At 33.9% G+C, this 25,475-nt stretch overlaps 1 protein-coding gene across 1 annotated transcript; it reads left to right on the forward strand.

The window, feature by feature from the left end:
* The first annotated feature begins 15,361 nt into the window (after positions 1-15,361).
* On the forward strand, positions 15,362-25,146 carry LOC133203688 (probable E3 ubiquitin-protein ligase makorin-1). Its single transcript, XM_061339460.1, has 7 exons — positions 15,362-15,456; positions 15,818-15,943; positions 18,965-19,188; positions 20,175-20,398; positions 20,725-20,939; positions 22,776-22,886; positions 23,518-25,146. Exons 1-7 carry the CDS (start codon positions 15,404-15,406, stop codon positions 23,819-23,821), a joined length of 1,257 nt encoding a protein of 418 aa, XP_061195444.1. The 5' UTR covers positions 15,362-15,403; the 3' UTR covers positions 23,822-25,146.
* Positions 25,147-25,475: the final 329 nt, after the last annotated feature.

A 25,475-nucleotide genomic window follows, 5' to 3' on the forward strand; every position in this document is an offset into this window, starting at 1 on the left:
GGAATGTGTGGCCTAATGGTTAGCGCACCTGCCTTTCAACCCAAGGGTTTTGAGTTCGATCCCTGCTTGAAGAGCAATTTTTTTTTTAAATAGACTTTTACGGAAACATCCAAAAATGTTTAACGACTAGTAATTTGTCTAGGAGAAATGATTTCTCTTATGTTTTATTAAGGTCTTTCGTCTTCAGCGGAAGACCCTTCTATTATTCTTCGGTTTCCTTTTCATTTTTATTAGGGTCTTCCGTCTTCAGCGGAAGACCCTTCTATTATTCTTCGGTTTCTTTTTTACCTTTATTATTATTAGGGTCTTCCGTCTCCAACGGAAGACCCTTCTATTATTGTATTGTTTCTTTTTCACTTTTATTATTATTATTATTATTCCACTTTTTCTTTACAATTTTTGTGCAGAAGATATCTCGCAAACGGTTCGATCGATTTTCATGAAATTTTCAGGGGTAATGCCTTGTGATCTGAAGATGATCCTTTTTTGTTCAAATCCTTAAAATTCACTTCCGGTCGGAAGTTATCGCCCTTTAATCGATTTTCAGATAACCATTTTGTCGACACAAAAACTAAAAAACGGCAAAAGCTAGAGCGCTGAAATTTTCAGCGATTATAGACGACATGTTGAAGTTTTGCACCTGGGTTTTCAAATTTTTCGGAAGTACCTAGTATGGAAGCTCGGTAGGGGTCGAAATTTAGGACATGAATCAGGAGTGAATTTTCGAGACATTTTTTATCATATCTCTAAAACTATGGAGATTTTCTAAAAACATATTGAATAGAAATTGTGTAGAATTACAAGATCTTTTATATGATATCAAAGAAAAAGGGCTGACTCATCACATTAGGGGCCGAGAGGGGCCGAAAGTCTTTCATCTATAACTCCTTAACGTTAAATATTTTGATATTAAATATTGAAGCAAAAATGTTCATCTTCACAATCTGCAACTATATATCTTAAAATTTTCTTCAAATATTACGTAATTAGGGGCCATAAGGGGCCAGAATGCTTTATCTTTGAAGCTCTTTATCTCGAAAAGGAGAAACATTTTGAAAAGCAATATTGAACAAAACTTGATTAGAATGATGGTCTCAACAATGTACATCCTTTGAATTTTTCCTAAACAGTCCCTATAAGGACTTAAAGGGACGGCCCCTAAATATTTCAAGTCTACATATCTCGAAAACGAAACGAAACTTCTGAATAGTTGTTGAACAGAAAGTCTTCAAAATTACAAGACCTTTCAAGTAATATCAAGAAAAAGGGGCTGACCCCTCAAATTAGGGGCTCAGAGGGGCCAAAAGTCTTTCATCTATAACTCCTTAACGTTAAATATTTTGATATTAAATATTGAAGCAAAAATGTTCATCTTCACAATCTGCAACTATATATCTTAAAATTTTCTTCAAATATTACGTAATTAGGGGCCATAAGGGGCCAGAATGCCTTATCTTTGAAGCTCTATATCTCGAAAAGGGGGAACATTTTGAAAAGCAATATTGAACAAAAGTTGTTTAGAATGATGATTTGAACAATGTGCATCCTTTGAATTTTTCCTAAACAGCCCCTATAAGGACTTAAAGGGACGGCCCCTAAATATTTCAGATCTACATATCTCGAAAATGAAACGAAACTTCTGAATAGTCGTTGAACAAAAAGTCTTCAGAATCACAAGACTTTTCAAGTGATATCAAGAAAAAGGGGCTGACCCCTCAAATTAGGGGCTCAGAGGGGCCAAAAGTCTTTCATCTATAACTCCTTAACGTTAAATATTTTGATATTAATTATTGAAGCAAAAATGTTCATCTTCCCAATCCGCATCTATATATCTTAAAATTTTATAAAAAATTTCGTAATTAGGGGCCATAAGGGACCAGAATGCTAAATCTTTGACGCAAGCTCGTCTAGTAATTATTAATTTCTTTAACCTTTCTGAGCAGAAATCTCTTGAAATGCCTCTGTTTATTGGATCTTTCCACCTATCTGTATGACCTTGACCTTTGACATTGAACTTTGTCCTTGATATATGACCTTGACATTAAGGTCAGAATGTTTACTGAGGAAGTGGAGAGTTGATTACAACTCCCAATGTGTAACAGGCTAAGGATTATTATATAAAGCCCCCCCCCCTTTTTTTTTTCGTGGAAAAAAAATGACAGCAGTTGCAACATGCAATATCTCTCTAGAATTGAATTCACACATCGGATCGACACGAAACTTTAGAGAACTGTAGCTGAGACTCCAAAGTAACTTCCTGTAGAGTTTTATGGTCTTTCTCTGAAAAATGTAGAAATTACATTTTTTTTCCGGAAAAACTTCAAAGAAAAAAATCATCCCGAGAGCAATGTGAAATCTTTCTCTTAGTTTCAAATCACACTTCAGATAGATATAAGATTTCAGGGAGTTGTAGCTAAGAACCTACTGGAACTTTCTTAAGTTTTATTGTCCTTCTCTCCCTCTCTCCCAAAAAAAAAAAGAATAATGAAAATTATCTGCAAACATGACTTTGGGTTAAATTTCAAACTAAGGACATGCATCCAGCTACAGTAGCAGGTTAAAACATAGAACGTAAAGATTTTTTTTTTAAATGACCTTGACCTTTGACCTTGACCCAAAGGTCACAATCAAGCTTAAGGATGTGGAAGTAGTTACAATTGTTAGTTAAAAAGAAACATAAAATAAATAACCCCCCCCCCTTTCTTAAAAAAAAAATCACATCAACAACAACGTAGAATATTTCTGTAAAATTCAAACCAGACCTCGGATCGACACCAAATTTGGTTCCAATTGAATATAGACCTCAGAGAAACTTTCTGGAAAGTTTTACGGTGAGTTTTATAAGTATATAGAAGTCATGAAGCTGCACGGCAAAAACTACAAGTTCTGTTGTGTTTGAAATTAAAGTGCAGGTGAACGAAGAAATGATCTTAACCTTTTATTGGCTATTTCTTCAGATGTCGTTAATAGCATTCGATTCTCCTGATATGATATGACATTTTAATAACGAGCATTCTCTCTTTCTTTTACATGTGGAATTTATTTGATTTTTATTTAGAATTAATCAGTTTCCAGAAATAGCGATTTTCGATATATTAAAAACAATTCTCGCTTTCATTGTCCTGTTTCCCTTCTAAAAATGCATGTTGGGAGTTTAATTTCTGCTACATATATTTAATATAACCCAAAGAAATGCTTATTTAAATGTTTCATATTTATTTCAGGATATTCAGTCAGAAATGCTAAAATCCGAACCCGATCTTTAAAGCTTTCAACAAAGCTACATGTATTTACAAAAAAATCAGCATGCTCACAATATCGATGAATCGGGCCACAGTCCACTAATACATTTTCATTAGGGAACAGTGTTAACGTTTTCTCACGCAGCCCGTCCCTTCTTATTTTATATACTGCTTGCAAGTTCAGGAACTATTTCCTTTTACGGAACTCCTTTCTTCCCCTACCGATTCTAAAAATACGCTTGCATCTATTCTATAGTCCTAAACATTTTAACTTGCTACTGTTGTCGGAATGTGTGGCCTAATGGTTAGCGCACCTGCCTTTCAACCCAAGGGTTTTGAGTTCGATCCCTGCTTGAAGAGCAATTTTTTTTTTAAATAGACTTTTACGGAAACATCCAAAAATGTTTAACGACTAGTAATTTGTCTAGGAGAAATGATTTCTCTTATGTTTTATTAAGGTCTTTCGTCTTCAGCGGAAGACCCTTCTATTATTCTTCGGTTTCCTTTTCATTTTTATTAGGGTCTTCCGTCTTCAGCGGAAGACCCTTCTATTATTCTTCGGTTTCTTTTTTACCTTTATTATTATTAGGGTCTTCCGTCTCCAACGGAAGACCCTTCTATTATTGTATTGTTTCTTTTTCACTTTTATTATTATTATTATTATTCCACTTTTTCTTTACAATTTTTGTGCAGAAGATATCTCGCAAACGGTTTGATCGATTTTCATGAAATTTTCAGGGGTAATGCCTTTTGATCTGAAGATGATCCTTTTTTGTTCAAATCCTTAAAATTCACTTCCGGTCGGAAGTTATTGCCCTTTAATCGATTTTCAGATAACCATTTTGTCGACACAAAAACTAAAAAACGGCAAAAACTAGAGCGCTGAAATTTTCAGCGATTATAGACGACATGTTGAAGTTTTGCACCTGGGTTTTCAAATTTTTCGGAAGTACCTAGTATGGAAGCTCGGTAGGGGTCGAAATTTAGGACATGAATCAGAAGTGAATTTTCGAGACATTTTTTATCATATCTCTAAAACTATAGAGATTTTCTAAAAACATGTTGAATAGAAATTGTGTAGAATTACAAGATCTTTTATATGATATCAAAGAAAAAGGGCTGACTCATCACATTAGGGGCCAAGAGGGGCCGAAAGTCTTTAGTCAATAGCTCCTTAACGATCAAAATTTTGTAATGCATTACTGAAGCAAAAATGTTTAACTCAACAATTTACAACTATATATTATAAAATTCACATCATATATTACATAATTAGGGGCCATTAGGTGCCAGAATGCAAAATCTTTGACGTTTTATATTTCAAAAGTGGGAAATATTTTGATAAGCAATATTGAACAAAAGATGTTCAAAATAATGTTCTAAACAATATGCAACGTTTCATTTTTCTCTAAACGTCCCAATTAAGGAGTTAAAGGGCCGGCCCCTAAATACCTCTTTTGCTAATATCTCGGAAACGAAAAGGAATTTCTGAATGGTTGTTGAACAAAAAGTGTTCAAAATCATAAGAGCTTTAAAGTGATATGAAGAAAAAGGGGCTGGCCCCTCAAAATAAGGGCCGAGAGGGACCGAAAGTCTTTAATCAATAACTCGTTAACGATCAATAGTTTGTGATGCATTACTGAAGCAAAAATGTTAATATTAACGATATACAACTACATATTATGATATTCACATTATATGTTACATAATTAGGGGCCATGAGGGGCCAGAATGCAAAATCTTTAACGCTATATATCTCGAAAGTGTGAAATATTTTGATATGCAATACTGAACAAAAGATATTCAAAATAATGTTCTGAGCAATATGCAACCTTTTATTTTTTGCTTAAGTCCCCAATAAGGAGTTAAATGGCCGGCCCCTAAATACCTCTTTTGCTAATATCTCGGAAACGAAAAAGAATTTCTGAACAGTTGTTGAACAAAAAGTGTTCAAAATCATAAGAGCTTTAAAGTGGTATGAAGAAAAAGGGGCTGGCCCCTCAAAATAAGGGCCGAGAGGGACCGAAAGTCTTTAATCAATAACTCGTTAACGATCAATAGTTTGTAATGCATTACTGAAGCAAAAATGTTAATATTAACGATATACAGCTACATATTATGATATTCACATTATATGTTACATAATTAGGGGCCATGAGGGGCCAGAATGCAAAATCTTTAACGCTATATATCTCGAAAGTGGGAAATATTTTGATATGCAATACTGAACAATAAATGTTCAAAATAATGTTCTGAACAATATTCAACCTTTTATTTTTTGCTTAACGTCCCCAATAAGGAGTTAAAGGGCCGGCCCCTAAATACTTCTTTTGCTAATATCTCGGAAACGAAAAAGAATTTCTGAATAGTTGTTGAACAAAAAATGTTCAAAATCATAAGAGCTTTAAAGTGATATGAAGAAAAGGGGACTGGCCCCTCAAAATAGGGGCTGAGAGGGGCCGATAGTCTCTGATGAATAACTCTTTAATGCTCAACATTTTGTAATTCATTACTGAAGCAAACATGTTTATCTCAACAATTTACAACTATATATTATAATATTCACATCATATGTTACATATTTAGGGGCCACAAGGGGCCAGAATGACAAATCTTTGGCACTCTATATCCCAAAATTGGGAAATATTTTGATAAGCAGTGTTGAATAAAAGATGTTCAAAATAAGGTTTTAAACAATATGTAACCTTTTCATTTTTGCTAAACGGCCCCATTAAGGAGTTGAAGGGCCAGCCCCTAAATATTTCTTTTGCATATATCTCGGAAGCGAAAAAGAATTTCAGAATAGTTGTTGAAAATGTTCAAAATCATGAGAGCTATAGGAAGATACCAAGAAAAAAGGACTAGCCCCTCAAAATAGGGGCCAGGACGGGCCGAAAGTCTTTAATCTATAACTTTTTAATGATCAATATTTTAATACACACTACCGAAGCAAAATTTTCGTCTTTATTTATTTTTATCATTATATTTGAACAAAAATCTCAGTCAAATTCTGACCTCATCTTATCAAAAATCGGACGGAAGACCCACTCGTTGCTCGCAACGAGATCGCATCTAGTTATTATTATTTTTTTCTGTCCAAATTTTGTGCAGACGATTTCTCAGAGATGGTTGGATGGATTCACTTGAAATTTTCAGAGGTGATGTATCATGATCTAAACCTTATTCATTTTTTTTATTTTTTGGAAATTCACTTCCGGTCGGAAGTTATCGCCCTTTAATCGAATTTTTAGTGACCATTTTGTCTACACAAAAACTCAAAAACGACAAAAGCTAGAGTGCTGAAATTTTCAGTGATAATAGAAGACATGTTCTAGTTGTGCACCTCAGTTTTCAAATTTTCTGGAAGTGCCTAGTATGGAAGCTCGGTAGGGGTCAAAATTTAGGACATGAATCAGGAGTGAATTTTCGAGACATTTTTTATCATATCTTCAAAACTATGAATATTTTCTTAAGACACATTGAACAGAAATTATGCAGAATTACTAGATCTTTTATATGATATCAAGAAAAAAGGGCTGACTCATCACATTAGGGGCCAAAAGGGGCAAAAAGTCTTAAATCCATAACTCTTTAACGATCAATATTTTGTTATACATTACTGAAGCAAAAACGTTTATCTGAACAATCTACAAATATATATTATAATAAAAATCTCATATGTTACATAATTAAGGGCCATAAGGGGCCAGAATGCTAAATCTTTGACGCTTTATATCTCGAAAGTGGGAAATATTTTGCTAAGCAATATTGAACAAAAGATGTTTAAAATAATGTTCTAAACAATATGCAACCTTTCAATATTTGCTAAACGTCCCCATTAAGGAGTTGAAGGGCCGGCCCCTAAATATTTCTTTTGCATATATCTCAGTAATGAAAAAGAATTTCTGAATAGTTGTTGAACAAAATGTGTTCAAAATCATAAGAGCTTTAAGGTGAAATCAAGAAAAAGGGGCTGGCCCCTCAAAATCGGGGCCAAAAGGGGCCGAAAGTCTTTCATCAATAACTCTTTAACGATCAATATTTTGTAAAATATTACTGCAGCAAAAATGTTTATCTGAGCAAACTACAACTATATATTATGTTATTCAAATCACGTTACATAATTAGGGGTCATGAGGGGCAGAAATACTAAATCTTTGACGCTTTATATTGAAAGTGGGAAATATTTTGCTAAGCAATATTGAATAAAAGATGTTCACAATAATGTTCTGAAGAATATGTAACCTTTCAATTTTTGCTAAACATCTCCATTAAGGAGTTGAAGGGCCGGCCCCTAAATATTTCTTTTGCACATATATTGGAAACGAAAAAGAATTTCTGAATAGTTGTTGAACAAAATGTGTTCAAAATCATAAGAGTTTTAAGGTGATATCAAGAAAAAGGGACTTGCCCCTCAAAATAAGGGCTGATAGGGGCCAAAAGTCTTTCATCAATAACTCTTAAACAATCAATATTTTGTAATACATTACTAAGGCAGAATAGAGCATCTTCACACTCCTTAACTATATCACGTTGTTGGCATCATATGTTTCGTTATAAGGGGACAATAGGGGCCAGAATGCTAAATCTTTGATGTTAAAAAGGGACATTAGGGGCCAGAATGCTAAATCTTTGACACTTTATATCTCGAAAGTGGGAAATATCTTGATAAGCAATATTGAATAAAAGATGTTCACAATAACGTTCTGAACAATATGTTACCTTTCAATTTTTGCTGAACGTTCCCATTAAGGAGTTGAAGGGCCGGCCCCTATTATTTCTTTTGCAGATATTTCGGAAACGAAAAAAAAAAATGTAGAATAGTTGTTGAACAAAAAGTGTTCAAAATCATGAGAGCTGTAAGAAGATAGCAAGAAAATAGGGCTGGCCCCTCAAAATAGGGACCAAGACGGGCCAAAAGTCTTTAATCTATAATCTTTAATGATCAACATTTTGTTATAGATTACTGAAGCAAAATTGTTCGTCTTAACAATTTATTTATATCATTATATTTGAACAAAAGTCTCAGTCAAATTCTTATCTCATCTTATCAAAAATCGGACGGAAGACCCACTCGTTGCTCGCAACGAGATCGCATCTAGTTATTATTATTATTCTTTTTTTTTTCCTTACCGATTTTGTGCAGAAGATTTCTCGGAGATCTCTCGATCGATTTGCTTCAAATTTTCAGGGTTAATGCGTTGCTATCTGAAGTTTATAACACCGCTTCAGTTTTTGAGAAATCACTTCCGGTCGGAAGTTATCGCCCTTTGATCGATTTTTTGATAGACCTTGTGTCTGCACAAAAACTCAAGAACGACAAAAGCTAGAGTGCTGAAACTTTCAGTGGTGATAGAGGACATGTTCTAGTTGTGCACCTTGGTTTTCAAATTTTCCGGAAGTGCGAAGTATGGAAGCTCGGTAGGGGTCAAAATTTAGGACGTGATTTATGAGTGAATTTTAGAGACATTTCTTATAATAACATTTTAAATAAAAGTATTTTGTTAAAACATATTGAACGAAAAGTCTTTAAAATCACAAGACCTTTTATTTGATATCAAGAAAAAGGGGCTAACCCCTCAAATTAGGGGCTCAGAAGGGCCAAAAGTCTTTCATCTATAACTCTTTAATGATCAATATTTTGTTATAAATTACTGAAGCAGAAATGTTCATCTTAAAACTCTGCAACTATATATTATAAAATTTTGATCATATGTTACGTAATAAGGGGCCAGAAGGGGCCAGAATGCTAAATCTTTGACACATTATATCTCGAAAAGGGGAAATATTTTGATAAGCAATATTGAACAAAAGATGTTCAGAATAATGTTCTAAACAATATACACCCTTTTATTTTTTGCAAGACATCCCCATTAAGGAGTTGGAGGGCTGGCCCCTAAATATTGTTATTCTATATATCTCTTAAACGAAAGGGAATTTCTGAATAGTTGTTGAACAAAAAGTCTTCAAAATCACAAGACCTTTCATTTGATATCAAGAAAAAGGGGCTAACCCCTCAAATTAGGGGCTCAGAAGGGCCAAAAGTCTTTTATCTATAACTCATTAATGATCAATATTTTGTTATATATTACTGAAGCACAAATGTTCATCTTAACATTCTGCAACTATATATTATAAAATTTTGATTGTATGTTACGTAATAAGGGTCCAGAAGGCGCCAGAATGCTAAATCTTTGACACTTTATATCTCGAAAAGGGAAATTATTTTGATTAGCAATATTGAACAAAAGATGTTCAGAATAATGTTCTAAACAATATACACCCTTTTAATTTTTGCAAGACATCCCCATTAAGGACTCGGAGGGCTGGCCCCTAAATATTGTTATTCTATATATCTCTTAAACGAAAGGAAATTTCTGAAAATCACAAGAACTTTCATTTGATATCAAGAAAAAGGGGTTGATCCCTCAAATTAAGGCCCAGAAGGGCCAAAAGTCTTTCATTTATAACTTTTAAATAATCAATATTTTGTTATAAATTCCTGAAGGAAAAATGTTCATCTTAACATTCGTTAACTATATATTATAAAACTTTGATCGTGTGTTCAAAATAATGGGTCATAAGGGGCCAGAATGCCAAATCTTTGACACCTCGAACAAGGGGAAATATTTTGATCAGTAATATTGAACAAAAGATGCTCAGAATAATGTTATAAACAATACGCATCCTTTAACTTTTTATAGACGAATATCTCAGTCAAGATCTTGACTTATCTCATCCAAAATCAGACGGAAGACCCACTCGTTGCTCGCAACGAGAACCATCTAGTTATTATTATTATTCTTTTTTCTCCTTACAAAATTTGTGCAGAGGATTTCTCGGAGATGGCTCGTTCGATCTCATTCAAATTTTCAAGGTAGATGCGTTGACATCTGAAGTTAATTCCGGCAAGTCCGTTAAGGGATATTTACTTCCGGTCGAGAGTTATCGCCCTTTTATTAAAATTCAGAGCACCTCCTTGTCTGCGATGGAACTTAAAAACGGCTTAAGCCAGAGCGCTGAAATTTTCAGTGATGATAGAGGACATGTTGCCATATTGCACCTGGGTTAAGATATTTTCCGGAAGTGCCTAGTATGGAAGCTCGGTAGGGGTCGAAATTTAGGACACGAATCATGAGTGAATTTTTGAGACATTTTGTATCATATCTTTTAAAGTATAATTATTTTGTTAAAACATGTTGAACAATATTTGTGCAGAATAAAAAGATCTGTAACATGATATCAAGAAAAAAGGGCTGACTCATCACATTAGGGGCCAATAGGGGCCGAAAGTCTTTAATCGATAACTCTTAAACAAGCAATATTTTTGTATACATTACTGAAGCAAAATTATTTATCTTAACAAACTACAACTATATATTATGATTTTTACGTCATATGTTACATAAATAAGGGCCACAAGGGGCCAGAATGCTAAATCTTTGAAGCTTTATATCTCGAAAAGGGGAAACATTTTGAAAAGTAATATTGAACAAAAGTTGTTTAGAATGATGATCTGAACAATGTGCATCCTTTGAATTTTTTTCTAAACAGCCCCTATAAGGACTTAAAGGGACGGCCCCTAAATATTTCAAGTCTACATATCTCGAAAACGAAACGAAACTTCTGAATAGTTGTTGAACAAAAAGTCTTCAGAATTACAAGACCTTTCAAGTGATATCAAGAAAAAGGGGCTAACCCCTCAAATTAGGGGCTCAGAGGGGCCAAAAGTCTTTCATCTATAACTCCTTAACGTTAAATATTTTGATATTAATTATTGAAGCAAAAATGTTCATCTTCACAATCTGCAACTATATATCTTAAAATTTTCTTCAATTATTACGTAATTAGGGGCCATAAGGGGCCAGAATGCTTAATCTTTGAAGCTTTATATCTCGAAAAGGGGAAACATTTTGAAAAGCAATATTGAACAAAAGTTGTTTAGAATGATGATCTCAACAATGTGCATCCTTTGTATTTTCCCTAAACAGCCCCTATAAGGACTTAAAGGGACGGCCCCTAAATATTTCAAGTCTACATATCTCGAAAACGAAACGAAACTTCTGAATAGTTGTTGAACAAAAAGTCTTCAGAATTACAAGACCTTTCATGTGATATCAAGAAAAAGGGGCTAACCCCTCAAATTAGGTGCTCAGAGGGGCCAAAAGTCTTTCATCTATAACTCCTTAACGTTAAATATTTTGATATTAATTATTGAAGCAAAAATGTTCATCTTCACAATCTGCAACTATATATCTTAAAATTTTCTTCAAATATTACGTAATTAGGGGCCATAAGGGGCCAGAATGCTTAATCTTTGAAGCTTTATATCTCGAAAAGGGGAAACATTTTGAAAAGCAATATTGAACAAAAGTTGTTTAGAATGATGATCTCAACAATGTGCATCCTTTGTATTTTCCCTAAACAGCCCCTATAAGGACTTAAAGGGACGGCCCCTAAATATTTCAAGTCTACATATCTCGAAAACGAAACGAAACTTCTGAATAGTTGTTGAACAAAAAGTCTTCAGAATTACAAGACCTTTTATGTGAGATCAAGAAAAAGGGGCTAACCCCTCAAATTAGGTGCTCAGAGGGGCCAAAAGTCTTTCATCTATAACTCCTTAACGTTAAATATTTTGATATTAATTATTGAAGCAAAAATGTTCATCTTCACAATCTGCAACTATATATCTTAAAATTTCCTTCAAATATTACGTAATTAGGGGCCATAAGGGGCCAGAATGCTTAATCTTTGACGCTTTATATCTCGAAAAGGGGAAATATTTTGAAAAGCAATATTGAACGAAAGTTGTTTAGAATTATGTTCTCAACAATGTGCATCCTTCGAATTTTTCCTAAACTGCCCCTATAAGGACTTAAAGGGACGGCCCTTAAATATTTCAAGTCTACATATCTTGAAAACGAAACGAAACTTCTGAATAGTTGTAGAACAAAAAATCTTCAGAATTAAAAGACCTTTCATGTGATATCAAGAAAAAGGGGCTGACCCTCTCAAATTAGGGGCTCAGAGGGCCAAATGTCTTTCATCTACAAGTCCTTAACGTTAAATATTTTGATATTAATTATTGAAGCAAAAATGTTCATCTTCACAATCTGCAACTATATATCTTAAAATTTTCATCAAATATTACGTAATTAGGGGCCATAGGGGGCCAGAATGCTTAATCTTTGACGCTTTATATCTCGAAAAGGGGAAACATTTTGAAAAGCAATATTGAACAAAAGTTGTTTAGAATGATAATTTGAACAATGTACATCCTTTGAATTTTTCCTAAACAGCCCCTATAAGGACTTAAAGGGACGGCCCCTAAATATTTCAAGTCTACATATCTCGAAAACGAAAGGAAACCTCTGAATAGTTGTTGAACAAAAACTTTTTAGAATTACAAGACCTTTTATGTGAGATCAAGAAAAAGGGGCTGACCCCTCAAATTAGGGGCTCAGAGGGGCCAAAAGTCTTTTATCTATAACCCCTTTACAGTAATTTTCATCTTCACGATCTGTTACTATAAATATTTTAAAATCTTCATCAAACATTGCGTTTTTAAGTGCCATAATGATCAAAATTTTGTTAAACATAATTGAAGCAAATTGTACGTTTTCACTATTTATATATTTATGAACGAAAATCTCAGTCAAATTCGTATCTCATCTTATCAAAAATCGGACGGAAGACCTACTCGTTGCTCGCAACGAGATCGCATCTAGTTATTATTATTTTATGATGTTTTAAAATAGGAATTATCACTACTTTAAAACATTGTTACAGTACTGTATGTACAGCTCCTCAAACAATAGCTTACAACAAACAGTAGCTTACAATTCATCACAATTACTTTTCCTTTGCTCCTCTCTGAATGAAAACCAAACAAATATGTATGTCCAAGCAAGACAAAGATTTCTGAACAATCCAACAACTTTGGAAGTTTCAGATCCAAGATCTTTTAGAATACTCAATAGTTATCATAAAGTTTATATTTTAAGTTTCTTTTCAGTCTACTTTATGCCATTGGTTAAGATTCAGAGGTGAAAATGTTCAAAGTGATCAATGCACAACAAGACATTAAATGTTGAGCCTTTAATAAAACACTCCATTTTCCTATTTTAGGCACATTTTTCTCATCAGGAAGTTTCCTTTGAAGGGGCTGGCTATTTTTTTTAAATTAATAAATCTTGACATTATAATTATTTCCTGGTTTGAAATTCCAAATTAAGTCAGTAAGTGGAAGGATCTATTTCTCTTGATTTCCTTTTTTGATAAGTTTTTGCTGTACAAGAATTAAACATAAAACATGTCTACAGATGTCTGTTTAAAATGCATAATTTTTTCATCATTATCATCATAAGCAAACATGTAACATGTACATTTGCTTATCTCAGAAGGTATTGCAATACATCAGCTATTAACCATGGCATGGCAAGGACAGACGTATTCTAATTCAATTTACATGCAAAATACTTTGGCTTTCAAGGAACATCATATCTGATCACATGAAATGTAGCCTGAATTTCTATTATTATAAAAAAACATCAGAATTCAAAAAGACTGGTGCCAAGTGCAGACAAAATCAGTGTGAGAAATATTGTTTTAGCAGCTGCAGTGAGCTGTCTTGCAAGTAACTTTTTCCAATTTATTGTTTACAAGTGTTACATATTGATGAGATGCTTCAAATACTACTGTACGAGTTGACTTTTCTTCATGTTAAACTTTCCAGCATTTGGCATTTCTTGACACCTCATGCAATGAAATTGTGATAAAGCTTGGAAAACCAAGTCATTTCAAACAAACAGCAGGCAGAAAAAAGAAAGGCTTAGAGCATACCTTGCTACAAGTTCTCCATGGTTACTGAATTAATAAACTGTTTTCCAGTTCATATTTTGATGGATTTATGCTTAAAACATGATTGATAAATCCATCCAAATATGAACTTGAAAACAAGAACAACAACAAAATGTTATTTCATGTTTTACCTAAGAAACCAGCTACCACCCAAAATTAGCCACTTCAATTGATAAAAATGCCACTTAGAAATCAAAAATTTAAAGAATAATTGTTGTAAGTCTTCAAGATTTTGTTCATAAACTTCAACCCCTAGCCTGTTACAAGTTATTACAAGTCATATCTAACCCTTTACTTTAAAATAAAGGGAAGACACTGACGAAAGCTTATTCATATAACTAGCAATGTTTCAAAATCTTGATAAGTATTTAAAGAAAGAGTACTAATTAAGATGCTGTATGAAACTGAAAGTACATCATAAACAAAATGACTTTCTTTTTGAGAATCCTGAAACATGGGGCTGCTAATCTGTGATCAGTACCTAGGTTACCCAAATGCCAAGAAAAAATTCAAGACAAGTGCATGTGGAATGCTGCAGCAGAGAGGTCATATAATCGCTGCAGATCAATTGTAATGCAAACACTGTATACTGTGAGTGTTTACCATAAACATATATTACACAACAACGACCTTGAATAAATTCAGCTTCACGTAAAACAAGAGCATGATTGATCATTTTCCTTCTCAAAACATTATATTGCTACATGAATTATGAAGATCAACAATTTTAAGTTGTAGATATAAAAGTAAATTGCAAAAATCTTGGATCAGCATACCAAACACATCCATGAGAATCCATCCCCAATGTGTTACTCCATTTGTTTTACACTAATCTCTCGCTGTGCATCAGCAGTGGTGCATAGCTGTAAAAACTCCCGTTTGCTGACGTCAGAATGAAATATGACCTAAAAAGACATTTCCAATTTTGTTCAATGTTACCATACAGTGCTTGCATCATTAAAAATTTCATATATAACAACTCACGTCGAAATGTCATTGACCACCTTAAAAAAATCGTAAACAACTTCGTAAGCGCGAAAAAATATAAACAATAGTTAGCTAGCCGCGTTTCGTATAATTAAGATTAACCATAAATTACAACCTTTAGTCTTACTATAGAATGGGGACAATTTACTTATTAATAAATATCAAAATAAAACAAAACTGCAAGCTTAGCCTAAATGAAATTAAAAAAATAATAAAATTTTAATTTTAACTACATCGGGCTCAACATGCTTAAAACATCCAACCTGAAGAGCCACGAAGTTTCGGATAAAGTTGCTCAACAGTGAGAAAGAATGGCAGAAGGTGGAGTAGATACTCCTCCTTGGGCATCACGTATTCAGTGCAGGTATCGACGGCAAATAGGCAGCAGTATTACAAATTACTTACAAGACAGAATAAATTGTTACATAATGACAGGATTTAAAAAAAACTTCTTAAGATTTCACGAAAGACCATGTCTCCATGATCTTCTTTTATGCATGTTTTAAATTTGCATTATTAGTGATGAAACAGAACTTATATGCAGGTTAATTCATCACTGTAAAGTTTGAATCACTTTACAACAGCAATATTTGCACTAAAGCCATCAAATAAAAAGAAATATCATTTGTAAAAAAAATAAAAAAAAAAAGATTTCATATAATTAAGAGTTCAGTTCTTATAAAAGTAAATGTGATACAAGTAAATTATTTTGCTAAATCTTGCAGGTATTATCTTCACGGTGTTTGTCGTCAAGGAAGTGACTGTCACTATGCACATGACAAAGCAGCAAAACCATCCAATGTCTGTCGTTACTATTTAGCTGGAAGATGTTCATATGGAGCAGGATGCAGGTATCGTATGGATGGCTCAGTGAAGAAATTAAACAATAATCTTTCATACATGACATAACATATTAGTCCTAGGGGTGTTGGATAATCAACTTGTCACAATGTCAATGAGGCAATGCATCAATTGCAATGAAGGAAACAAGGAGATTTATTTTACACCTTTTGCAAACATACCAATTATATGCATTCCCCAAATTTTCCCTTGAATATGATGGGAAATTTGGGCAATATTGCCCTCAGCTTATACGGTTAAATTTCATTATCTCAAACTCGATGGGACCCAGAAAAAAACTTTGAGATATCCATGGGTTCAAGATATTGAGGGTAAAATACTTAAAGAAAAAGGGCTTGGGACTTTCCAATCACTTCGACATATCCAATGTAGTCAAGATATCCATGTTCGAGATACCGAAGTTCAACTGTATTATGGCTTCCTCGCAATGCCAGGGGTCCTGAGTCAACACGTTGCCGTGGTACCCCTGGCCAATTTCATTCAATATTTCATGGGCTGACTGTAGCAACATCTTTTGAAAAAATTACAAATCTTGATTGTTTTTCTTATCTCTCAACCAATCATGTTAAGCTGTTCTTTGATAAACAACTTGTAACACATGCATTTGAGGAGTCAAGTTGAATCCTTTCTATTTACATTATCTAACTATTTATGAAAGCTTGAATTTGATTGGTGCTTCTCAATGAGAGAAGCAAGCTCTGAAATATTGAATGAAATTGGCCAGGGGTCCCTTGGCAATGTGTTGACTCAGGACCCCTGGCATTGTGGGCAAGCGGTAAATCTAGTCTTCCCGACTCCCGATGCCCGACTCCCGACGGTCCCGGATTTTGGTTTTTTGGCGATTTCTTTTTTATCGATGCACAGAAATTCTTCAAACTTTTCAGGCACCTTTTCTAAGTTTAAATGAATTCATTAATCCATAAAAACCTTAATAAATTTACGTATTTAATACTGGATCAGCAGTATCACCTGCCAAAAAGCGGTAAATCTAGTACTCTGTTATAAATGCAAAAACCAAAGACGGACGTCGCTGTTCTCGTAGAATCGCGATTAAATACAACAAATTGAAGTATAAATTTTTTAAAGAAATAAGAGGAAAACCTCATTTACATGCCAATTAATTTGCATGCACAAAAACCCCACACTTGTAGAACTTTGCCACAACATGTTTGAATGTGTTCCCAGGCTCTACGACGTGAACGTGGTTCTACCTCAGATTTTCAATCTAATTAAAATATTATATTTTATATTTCATTTTAGTCACATCTTTTGGAATTACGTTTGCATTTTAATTAATTATATGTTTACCCTATTAAATGCAATAGATTTAAAAAAAAAAAAACATGCATACAATTTATGAATCATCTAACAGTATTCCCTGGCACAACCAAGTTACTATAGCTTGGACTGTATATCTCTTCACTTTGAACTGTATCAGATGATTAGGAATTTAATTATTTTATCCAAGCTGACAGTGCTAAAATATAGCTTTAGTTACTGAAGTGATAATTGTATTAAATAAATTTTCTATGATAAAAAATGTCTTAAAGAACCTGACTTTAAAATCACTTTGATATTATGGATTATTATAGAATTAAAATGTTTTTTTTTTTTTTTTTATTGATAACACCATGCAATTATTCCCGCATGCACTGAAATACTAAATCCATCTTTTTGAGAAAAAATATCTTCCCAATTAATATCAATATTTTTTTGATTATCTTTAATAATATTATCTACGAAACCTCACGTCTCCGTTATGTATCGATGTCCGTCTTTGGTTTTCGCATTTATAACAGAGTACTAGTTTTACCGCTTTTTGGCAGGTGATACTGCTGATTCAGTATTACATACGTAAATTGGTAAAGGTTTTTATGTATTAATGAATTCATTTAAACTTAAAAAATGTGCCTGAAAAGTTTGAAGAATTTCTGTGCATCGATAAAAAAGAAATCACCAAAAAAACCAAAATCCGGGACCGTTGGGAGTCGGGCGTCGGGAGTCGGGAAGACTAGATTTACCGCTTGCCGGCATTGTGAGGATGATATTATGGCTGTGAAAATAGGACTTACCCTGAATTTCTCTGTAGTGGTGATATTAAAGGTGAAACAACTGGTAAACAGCCATGTATGCCATATTAGTTTTCCTATCTCCCATAACAGCATTAGGGTATATATACCCTTCACCTGGCACTCATGGCCTGTGTGTAGTGTTTATTACATTGTCTTAGTGTTAACATTTGATTTTGTTGTTTTTACATGTATTTTGTGCTTGTTTTTAAAGTGAATTGACCTATGTAATTGATGTTACTTTTTCTCCTGATGTGATATTGTTGCATTCATTTAAAGATTGTATCATGACCGAGTAACATTGGCGATATAAGACACATCCACACAGGTTGGATTTGTACAGCAAAATACTTTGATCCTTGGGGAAGTCAGGGGCTTATATAGTGGCTCAAGAATAAGATGCTTTCATAGAGAAATATGACAGAGAAGAATAAATATTTTCCTTTTACAAGTTGTGTTCAGCTTTTATGATCCCTGTTTCAAAACACTTGCTTTGTAATTAATTTTAATTCATGGAATTTTGCCAAGTTACCATGGTTACAATTAAGACATTGACAAATTATGTCATTGATTCTTTTTTTGCTATTTTCAGATTATTTTTAAATATTTAATGCTCAATTTGGCATCCAGTGGACATTTTTACACATGAAACTCATTTTTTATTACCCTGTCCAATAATACATGTACGACAAAGTATACAGTTAACTCAAGATACAATAATTCTTTGGTTTGTGGGGACAGTAAACAAATATTTGAGTGCTGTAAAATACAAATGTGCAAAGATATAATACACTCTCCTCAGCTTTTCCAGCCTTACTCATTTAAATCAAAGTATTTATCATTTTTATTATCACATCTGGATCTCTGGACTTATTTTTTTGGTAAGGTACAACATTTTCATTGAATCCTTTGATTTCTTTATGGTTTATTTGAAATCAACAGATATGATCACTCCAAACCCAAACCACCAGCTCTGAAACCTACTCCAGTTCAACGAATAATGAATCCTGTACAAAATAAAACAGAATTATCACAACTGAAAATGACATCATTGAAGAAAGGGGGTCAATCAGATACGTCACAGCTGCCTTCCACCCCTAAACCTCCCGAGCAGTGGGTCAAGGCTACAGAGTTTGTTCCTGGAAAACCATATATATGTTCCTCAAGTAAGTTCTTTGTATGATTAAGCTGCAGGTTCTCTTTTAGTCAAGTGATTTATTACAGTATTTATTTTATATTATAATATATGATTTATAGATTTATTTTTGATTTCCTTGTATCATTTTATAAATGATACTAACTGATAAGTAATTTATAGAAATAAGAGTGCCATGATTTTTTATAAAATTGTACTTGAAGGCCAGAAAGTAGTAATCTCAATTCTCAGACACTGCTGTATTTAACACTGCCACATGGATCAATTTTATGCATGTATTGAAAGGGGGAACACTTTTTTTTTTCATTTTTCCAAGTTGAAAAAAAAATGAGTTATTCCCCTTTTTCTTTTTTATCCATACTCTGACCAATCGCATCATCTCGGGTCTTTCTGTCGGAGGTCGGAAAAAACAACCTCGAATGTATTAACATCACCGGATGTTAAAAATTCATACAAAATGGAGTCGCTTCCTATTTATTAAAGCATTGGAAAGACAGAGTTAGAAGTCACTCCTGTAGTATATTTAAGGTAATATCTTTACATTCAATAAAGTTGAGTTCCAAACTCTACAGATAAGAGGTCTCCCTACATTTATTTCAAAGTTTATGAAAAGGGGGGTTGTCATGGACGCCTGCGTAACACATTCGAGGTTGTTTTTCCGCTTGTTGGAAAGGCCCGAGAAGTTTCGATTGTACTCTGACATCCACACTGGCAGGACTCTATACTGATACAAATTAATCCAGATATCATCAGAAACATGACAAACAAATGACAGGACTCCATACTGATAGAAAAAATCTAGACATCTTCAGAAACAAGACAAACACATGACAAGACTCCATACTGATAAAAAATCCAGATATCATCAGAAACATGACAAACACATGACAGGACACCATACTGATCAAAAATCCAGGTACCAAAACATGACAAAACACATGACAGGACTCGATACTGATTAAAAAAAACACTCTATCGATTTATTTCTCTCCATAGTACCAGCATCTTATGCCAAAGCCACCAAAGATGAAGAATCCGATTTGTCATTGTGTTATGGAGAGGAGCCTGTCTCTAGTGGGCAGTTATTGTGCCCATATTTGGCAAAAGGGGTGTGTCCCTATGACTCGGAGTGCGAGTATATCCATGGAGACATGTGTGAGATGTGTGGATTGGCTGTTCTGCACCCAACAGACAAAATTCAAAGAGAGGAACACATGAAGGTTGGGGACTATATTTCATTGGATACTACTTCTCAGAGTGTAACCTAGGATGAAAATTTCCATATTATATTATTTTTGTATTATATTTTGATCCAAAATATATCAAATATCTGTGGACATCAGCAAAGAATTTTACAAGTCTTTGAATACATACATGTACATGAATTTTGTAAAAAAAAAAAAAAAAAAACATGGTTTGTGGTGTAAATATAATGGATTTAACAAGTCCTTAAATAAGTACATGAATTTTGCGGAAACCATGGTTTGTGGTCAAAATGTGATACTTGTTTCAGAAATTCTTGTATTCATTATGTATTATTTGACAGATGTGTGAAGCAGAGTTGGAGGAAAACATGGAACATTCTTTTGCCATTGCCCGGAGTAAAGATAAGGCGTGTGGAATCTGTATGGACATTGTGATGGAGAAGCAGCCCCCTACAGAACAGAGATTTGGTATCATGTCTGACTGTAATCATATCTTCTGTCTGTCCTGTATCAGAAAGTGGAGAGGTGCCAAACAGTTTGAAAGGAAGATAGTCAGGTAATTAGCCCCCACCCCCACTCACAGACACACACATAGAATATGTCTGACTGTAGTCACATCTTCTGTCTGTCCTGTATCAGAAAGTGGAGAGGTGCCAAACAGTTTGAAAGTTTGAAAAGTCGAATTCAACCATGAAACGGTATGTGCTAATCCCGCACAGAGAACAAAATTAAAAAATGAGTGGGTTTAAAAATTCAATTCCAGTGTTTAAATATTGCATGAGTAAATAGAACTTGTTTACGTCTGATTTTCCCTGAAAACATTAAGATGTTTATCCGATGTAATTTTAGAAACAGATTTTTAGCCAATCAAAATCTCTGTGCGGGATTAGGCGATTAGCACATATCATTTCATGGTTGAATTCGACTTTTCCACTCGACGAGCAGAGTTTTGAAGCTGTTTATGGAGACTAAAGAAAATAAAGACAAGCATGCCATATATGGTTGTGTAGATAAATTATCGTAGAAAACATAGGTATAAACAGTTTGTCAGTGTATTTCCTCTGAAAGTGTAAATGAGTGCGATTCTGGGGGAGGGGGGTACTCTGTGTAATTCGGAGTTAGATACCTTGTGTTATTATTATACTATGGGTTAAAAATTTATTACCGAAACATGTGCCTGTGCTTCATTCATAAAAGTAACAAAAAAGGAAATATCATCATTCAAGTTATCCTTTTTGCTATTCTTCCATCTTTTTGGTTAGAAGTTAGATCACTAGAATCATACAATTATTGTGCATTTTGAGATGTTGTTAATCATTAAAACAAATGAATAAACTAAACCAGTTAGACTAGGACATGAAAATTTTACAAGACTTGACCTCAACTTGACTAGATCTGACCTTACATCCCTGGTTCACTGAATTAATAAACAAGAATATGAGCATGAAAAAAAAAAATAACTGTCGAATAACATTGTCAATGTAATCAAATCGATGCTTATCATAAGTTGGTTTTGGTGCAAAGAAAATAATGTAATAAACTTCTTTTTATTGAGTTCAAGAAAATATATGAATAGGAGATTTTTTGTATTTCAACTTGATTTAGTTATATGACTGGTTAAATTAAAACATATACCATGCAACAGTTGTCATAATTAAAATGACCTTGCAGGAAGGATAAATCTTAGAAGAGAAATGGCGGCATGATTAATGAAATAATGATATGTATGCTAATAATAGTGTATTGAATAATTGTTAATAGTATATTAAATCAAGGACTTATAATCAGTAACTGTTGGTGTACATTAAAACAAGTAGAGTTTTCATGGTTGTTTTATTTTGCTTTGGGATCGAAAAATGAAAGTGAAACCTGATCTAATACATCGTTAAACAAGAAAAATCTGTAAATTTTGTGGCAAGTTTTACTTCATTTGATCTTTGATAGAAATATTTTTATACGATCTATCATTAGTAGGGCTACCTTGAAGCAAAATGAACTAGACTGAACCATACTTTTACTAGTCTGATTTGGTTGGACGTGCCTTAATGTCTATGACCTAAGTGTCAGTCATGGTACTAATTTATTGGGCCAAGGTCTTCAGAAATAAAAACATGGAAGTCAACTTTGGGCTATAATATATAAACATGAAGTCATTAAAAATGAACACTTGGCATATATTGTGGTTATTCAAGTATATCTGGGAAGGTCAAGGTCATTGGGGGACAATAGTAAAATATTACAATATGTTGCAAATTTGTATCAGAGAAACTCTAAAGAAGTTGGGGGATTATTTATGTGAAACTATTGAGTTGTGTTGTTCAGGTGACCATCAAGGTCCATGGGCCTCTTGCTTTTATATAATTGTTTCAAGTCAAAATATTTCTTTCTGTAGAGCTTGTCCAGAGTGTCGAGTTAGCTCTAACTTTGTAACACCAAGCAAATACTGGGTAGAATCAGACGAGGAGAAGAATAAACTGATCGCTGGCTACAAAGAAGCGCTAAGGTACGTAAAACAAAGAAGCACTAAGGTACGTAAAACAAAGAAGCACTAAGGTACGAAAACAAAGAAGCACTAAGGTACGTAAAACAAAGAAGCACTAAGGTACGTAAAACAAAGAAGCACTAAGGTACGTAAAACAAAGAAGCACTAAGGTACGTAAAACAAAGAAGCACTAAGGTACGTAAAACAAAGAAGCACTAAGGTACGTAAAACAAATACGTGATAGAATGAGGTTAGGAGATATATAAACTGATTGCTCGCTACAAAAAAGCACTAAGGTATGGAAAACAAATATCTGGTAGGATGAGGTCAGGAGCTGTAAAATAAGCACTAAATTTGTATCTGAATGTGTCTTTGTAGCCCTATATTTTATCTGAATATCAGAGACATTATCACTCTTGTCGTTATTACTCAGCCTCCAAGAAGAGAAGCAATTCCAGCTCACATACGATATTATAATGTGATTGATTAATATAAAATTCTGTATATACCATTGTATATACATCTTTTTATGTTAGAATTAAAACCTCTCCTCCTTTTTCCTTTCAAACTTTAAAAGAGGAAAGTAGGATCTCGTATTAACATGATCATTTTAGATGTCAAAAATGTCAAAACATATATTTTTTTTTGACAGTAATAAATCCTGCAAGTATTTCAAGCAAGGTTCTGGAGACTGCCCCTTTAATGACAAGTGTTTCTATCTCCATGCTCTCCCTGACGGGACAATCGCGGAACCTAAGCCTCGCATCAGACGTAGAAGGCAGAATGCTGAGGGTGATATTGACGTGATGGGCCGCATCAACCTTTGGGACTTTCTGGAGGAATATGACAATCGCCTGGATCAGCTCTTTCTGTTAGAACTGGAAGCTGAGCTGGATAATGTTCTCCTGGATCTCTGGTTTGTTGGTGATGAATCCACTGATGATGAGGAATTTTGATAATACCCTGTATAGATTTTGTATGATATAAGTCTACTGATGATGATGAATTTTGATAATACCCTGTAGTTTGTTGCCTGCTTCAAGCAAAATGTGTAAATATGATCTTTTTATGTGATACTAAATGTACATAATAGGTTTAGGTTTTGATTAACTAAATATGTGAATCTTTCATCTGCATTTATGAAACAATAGTCCAGTGACTTCTTTGTATATATTTATGTGAGTTATTTTGAGTGTACATGTAATCACTAGGCATATGTTATACAATGCGTACATGGAAAATTGGCATTATGTTGTATGAGAAGAGAATGAAAGAAATATACAGCAAAATGGTTTACTCTTATTGTCACTGGAGTTAGAGATATGTATAAGGTTAGATGACAAGTTGATTCTATCACCAAACAGCATGTAGTTACTTCCCCTTGACACCATGTATGCCATAGAATGTTATTATTGTGACTGTGATATCAGTATGTATGACTAAACATGTAATACATGATACTATATATATGGGCTAATCAAGCTGGGGGGGGGGGGGGATGGAGTATAGTGATGAGATGTCTATCCATACATCCTTCCGTATATCCATACACTTTGGGGTTCCCATCTCTTATCTGCATGAGACTTTCACAGAATCTTTGTCACATAGTGCCATTGTGCACCTTCTATTTTACCTTTTGATTGGACAGGAATTAGGGGCTTCCCATAGCAAAACATGGACACTGCCATTCTTTCTATATCATTGGAGGACCCACCTCTTAGCACATTTCCTCCTATACCACTGAATAGACTTCACAGAATCTTTATTACATTGTTCAGTTGTGCATCTTCTATTTAATGTTCTGATCAGACTGATATTTCGAGTTTTCACAGCAATAAAATGGACTTTGCCATTATATTCATGGGAGCGGGGTGGGTGGGGGTATCATTTTGTGAGTTCAGTGCTCACAGTACCTCTAATTTTCATTTATGAAGTAACAGTTTAAAATTATCAACCACTGTTTTTACTGTGCTATTGTTGAGGCTGTAATGCAATCAAAATATAAGAACATTGCCAAGTTAGTTACAAATGTTCCTCAGAGATTCAGTAAATACAGATCCTGTTCTGTTCCGTTTGTTTAGATATGCTTGGGTGACTAAATAGTTCTCTTATATGTGTACCTGAAATGGTCAACTTTCGCTGACTTCCCCACCTTCGTTTTGATTGAAAAAATATTCCCTTTATATTTGACAGGAATTTAATGTGAATATTTTCCCCTTCTTTCCTATGTAACTGTGTGAATGAGCAGGTATAAGTAAACAAAATAAAGAAGAGAAGCAAATATATTTTTTGTTGTTGTACAAATCTGAGAGGATATATATAAGTCTAGCGTACAGTGTACTTTTTAAAGCTGAACACGATTCGTAAAAGGAATGTGTCCGCCATATTCGATTGGTCTCTCGCTATATCTAAGGGCCGCTATATAAAGCCGCTCACTTACTCACTGTTCAGTGTAATCAATCGTCACCGGTGTAGACGGACGTATGCTATACAGCACTCGGTACCGACAAAAAAATAACTGTGTACTTCTTCTAATGCAGGAGAGTAAGATACCAAAGAAACTTACAACAGTTGCACAGATCAGTGCAGTGATACAAACACAAATACACG

This window comes from Saccostrea echinata, unplaced genomic scaffold, assembly GCF_033153115.1.
Source record: "Saccostrea echinata isolate AGI-Se365-2 ecotype Australia unplaced genomic scaffold, CSIRO_AGI_Sech_v1 ptg000051l, whole genome shotgun sequence".
Lineage (NCBI taxonomy): Eukaryota > Metazoa > Mollusca > Bivalvia > Ostreida > Ostreidae > Saccostrea > Saccostrea echinata.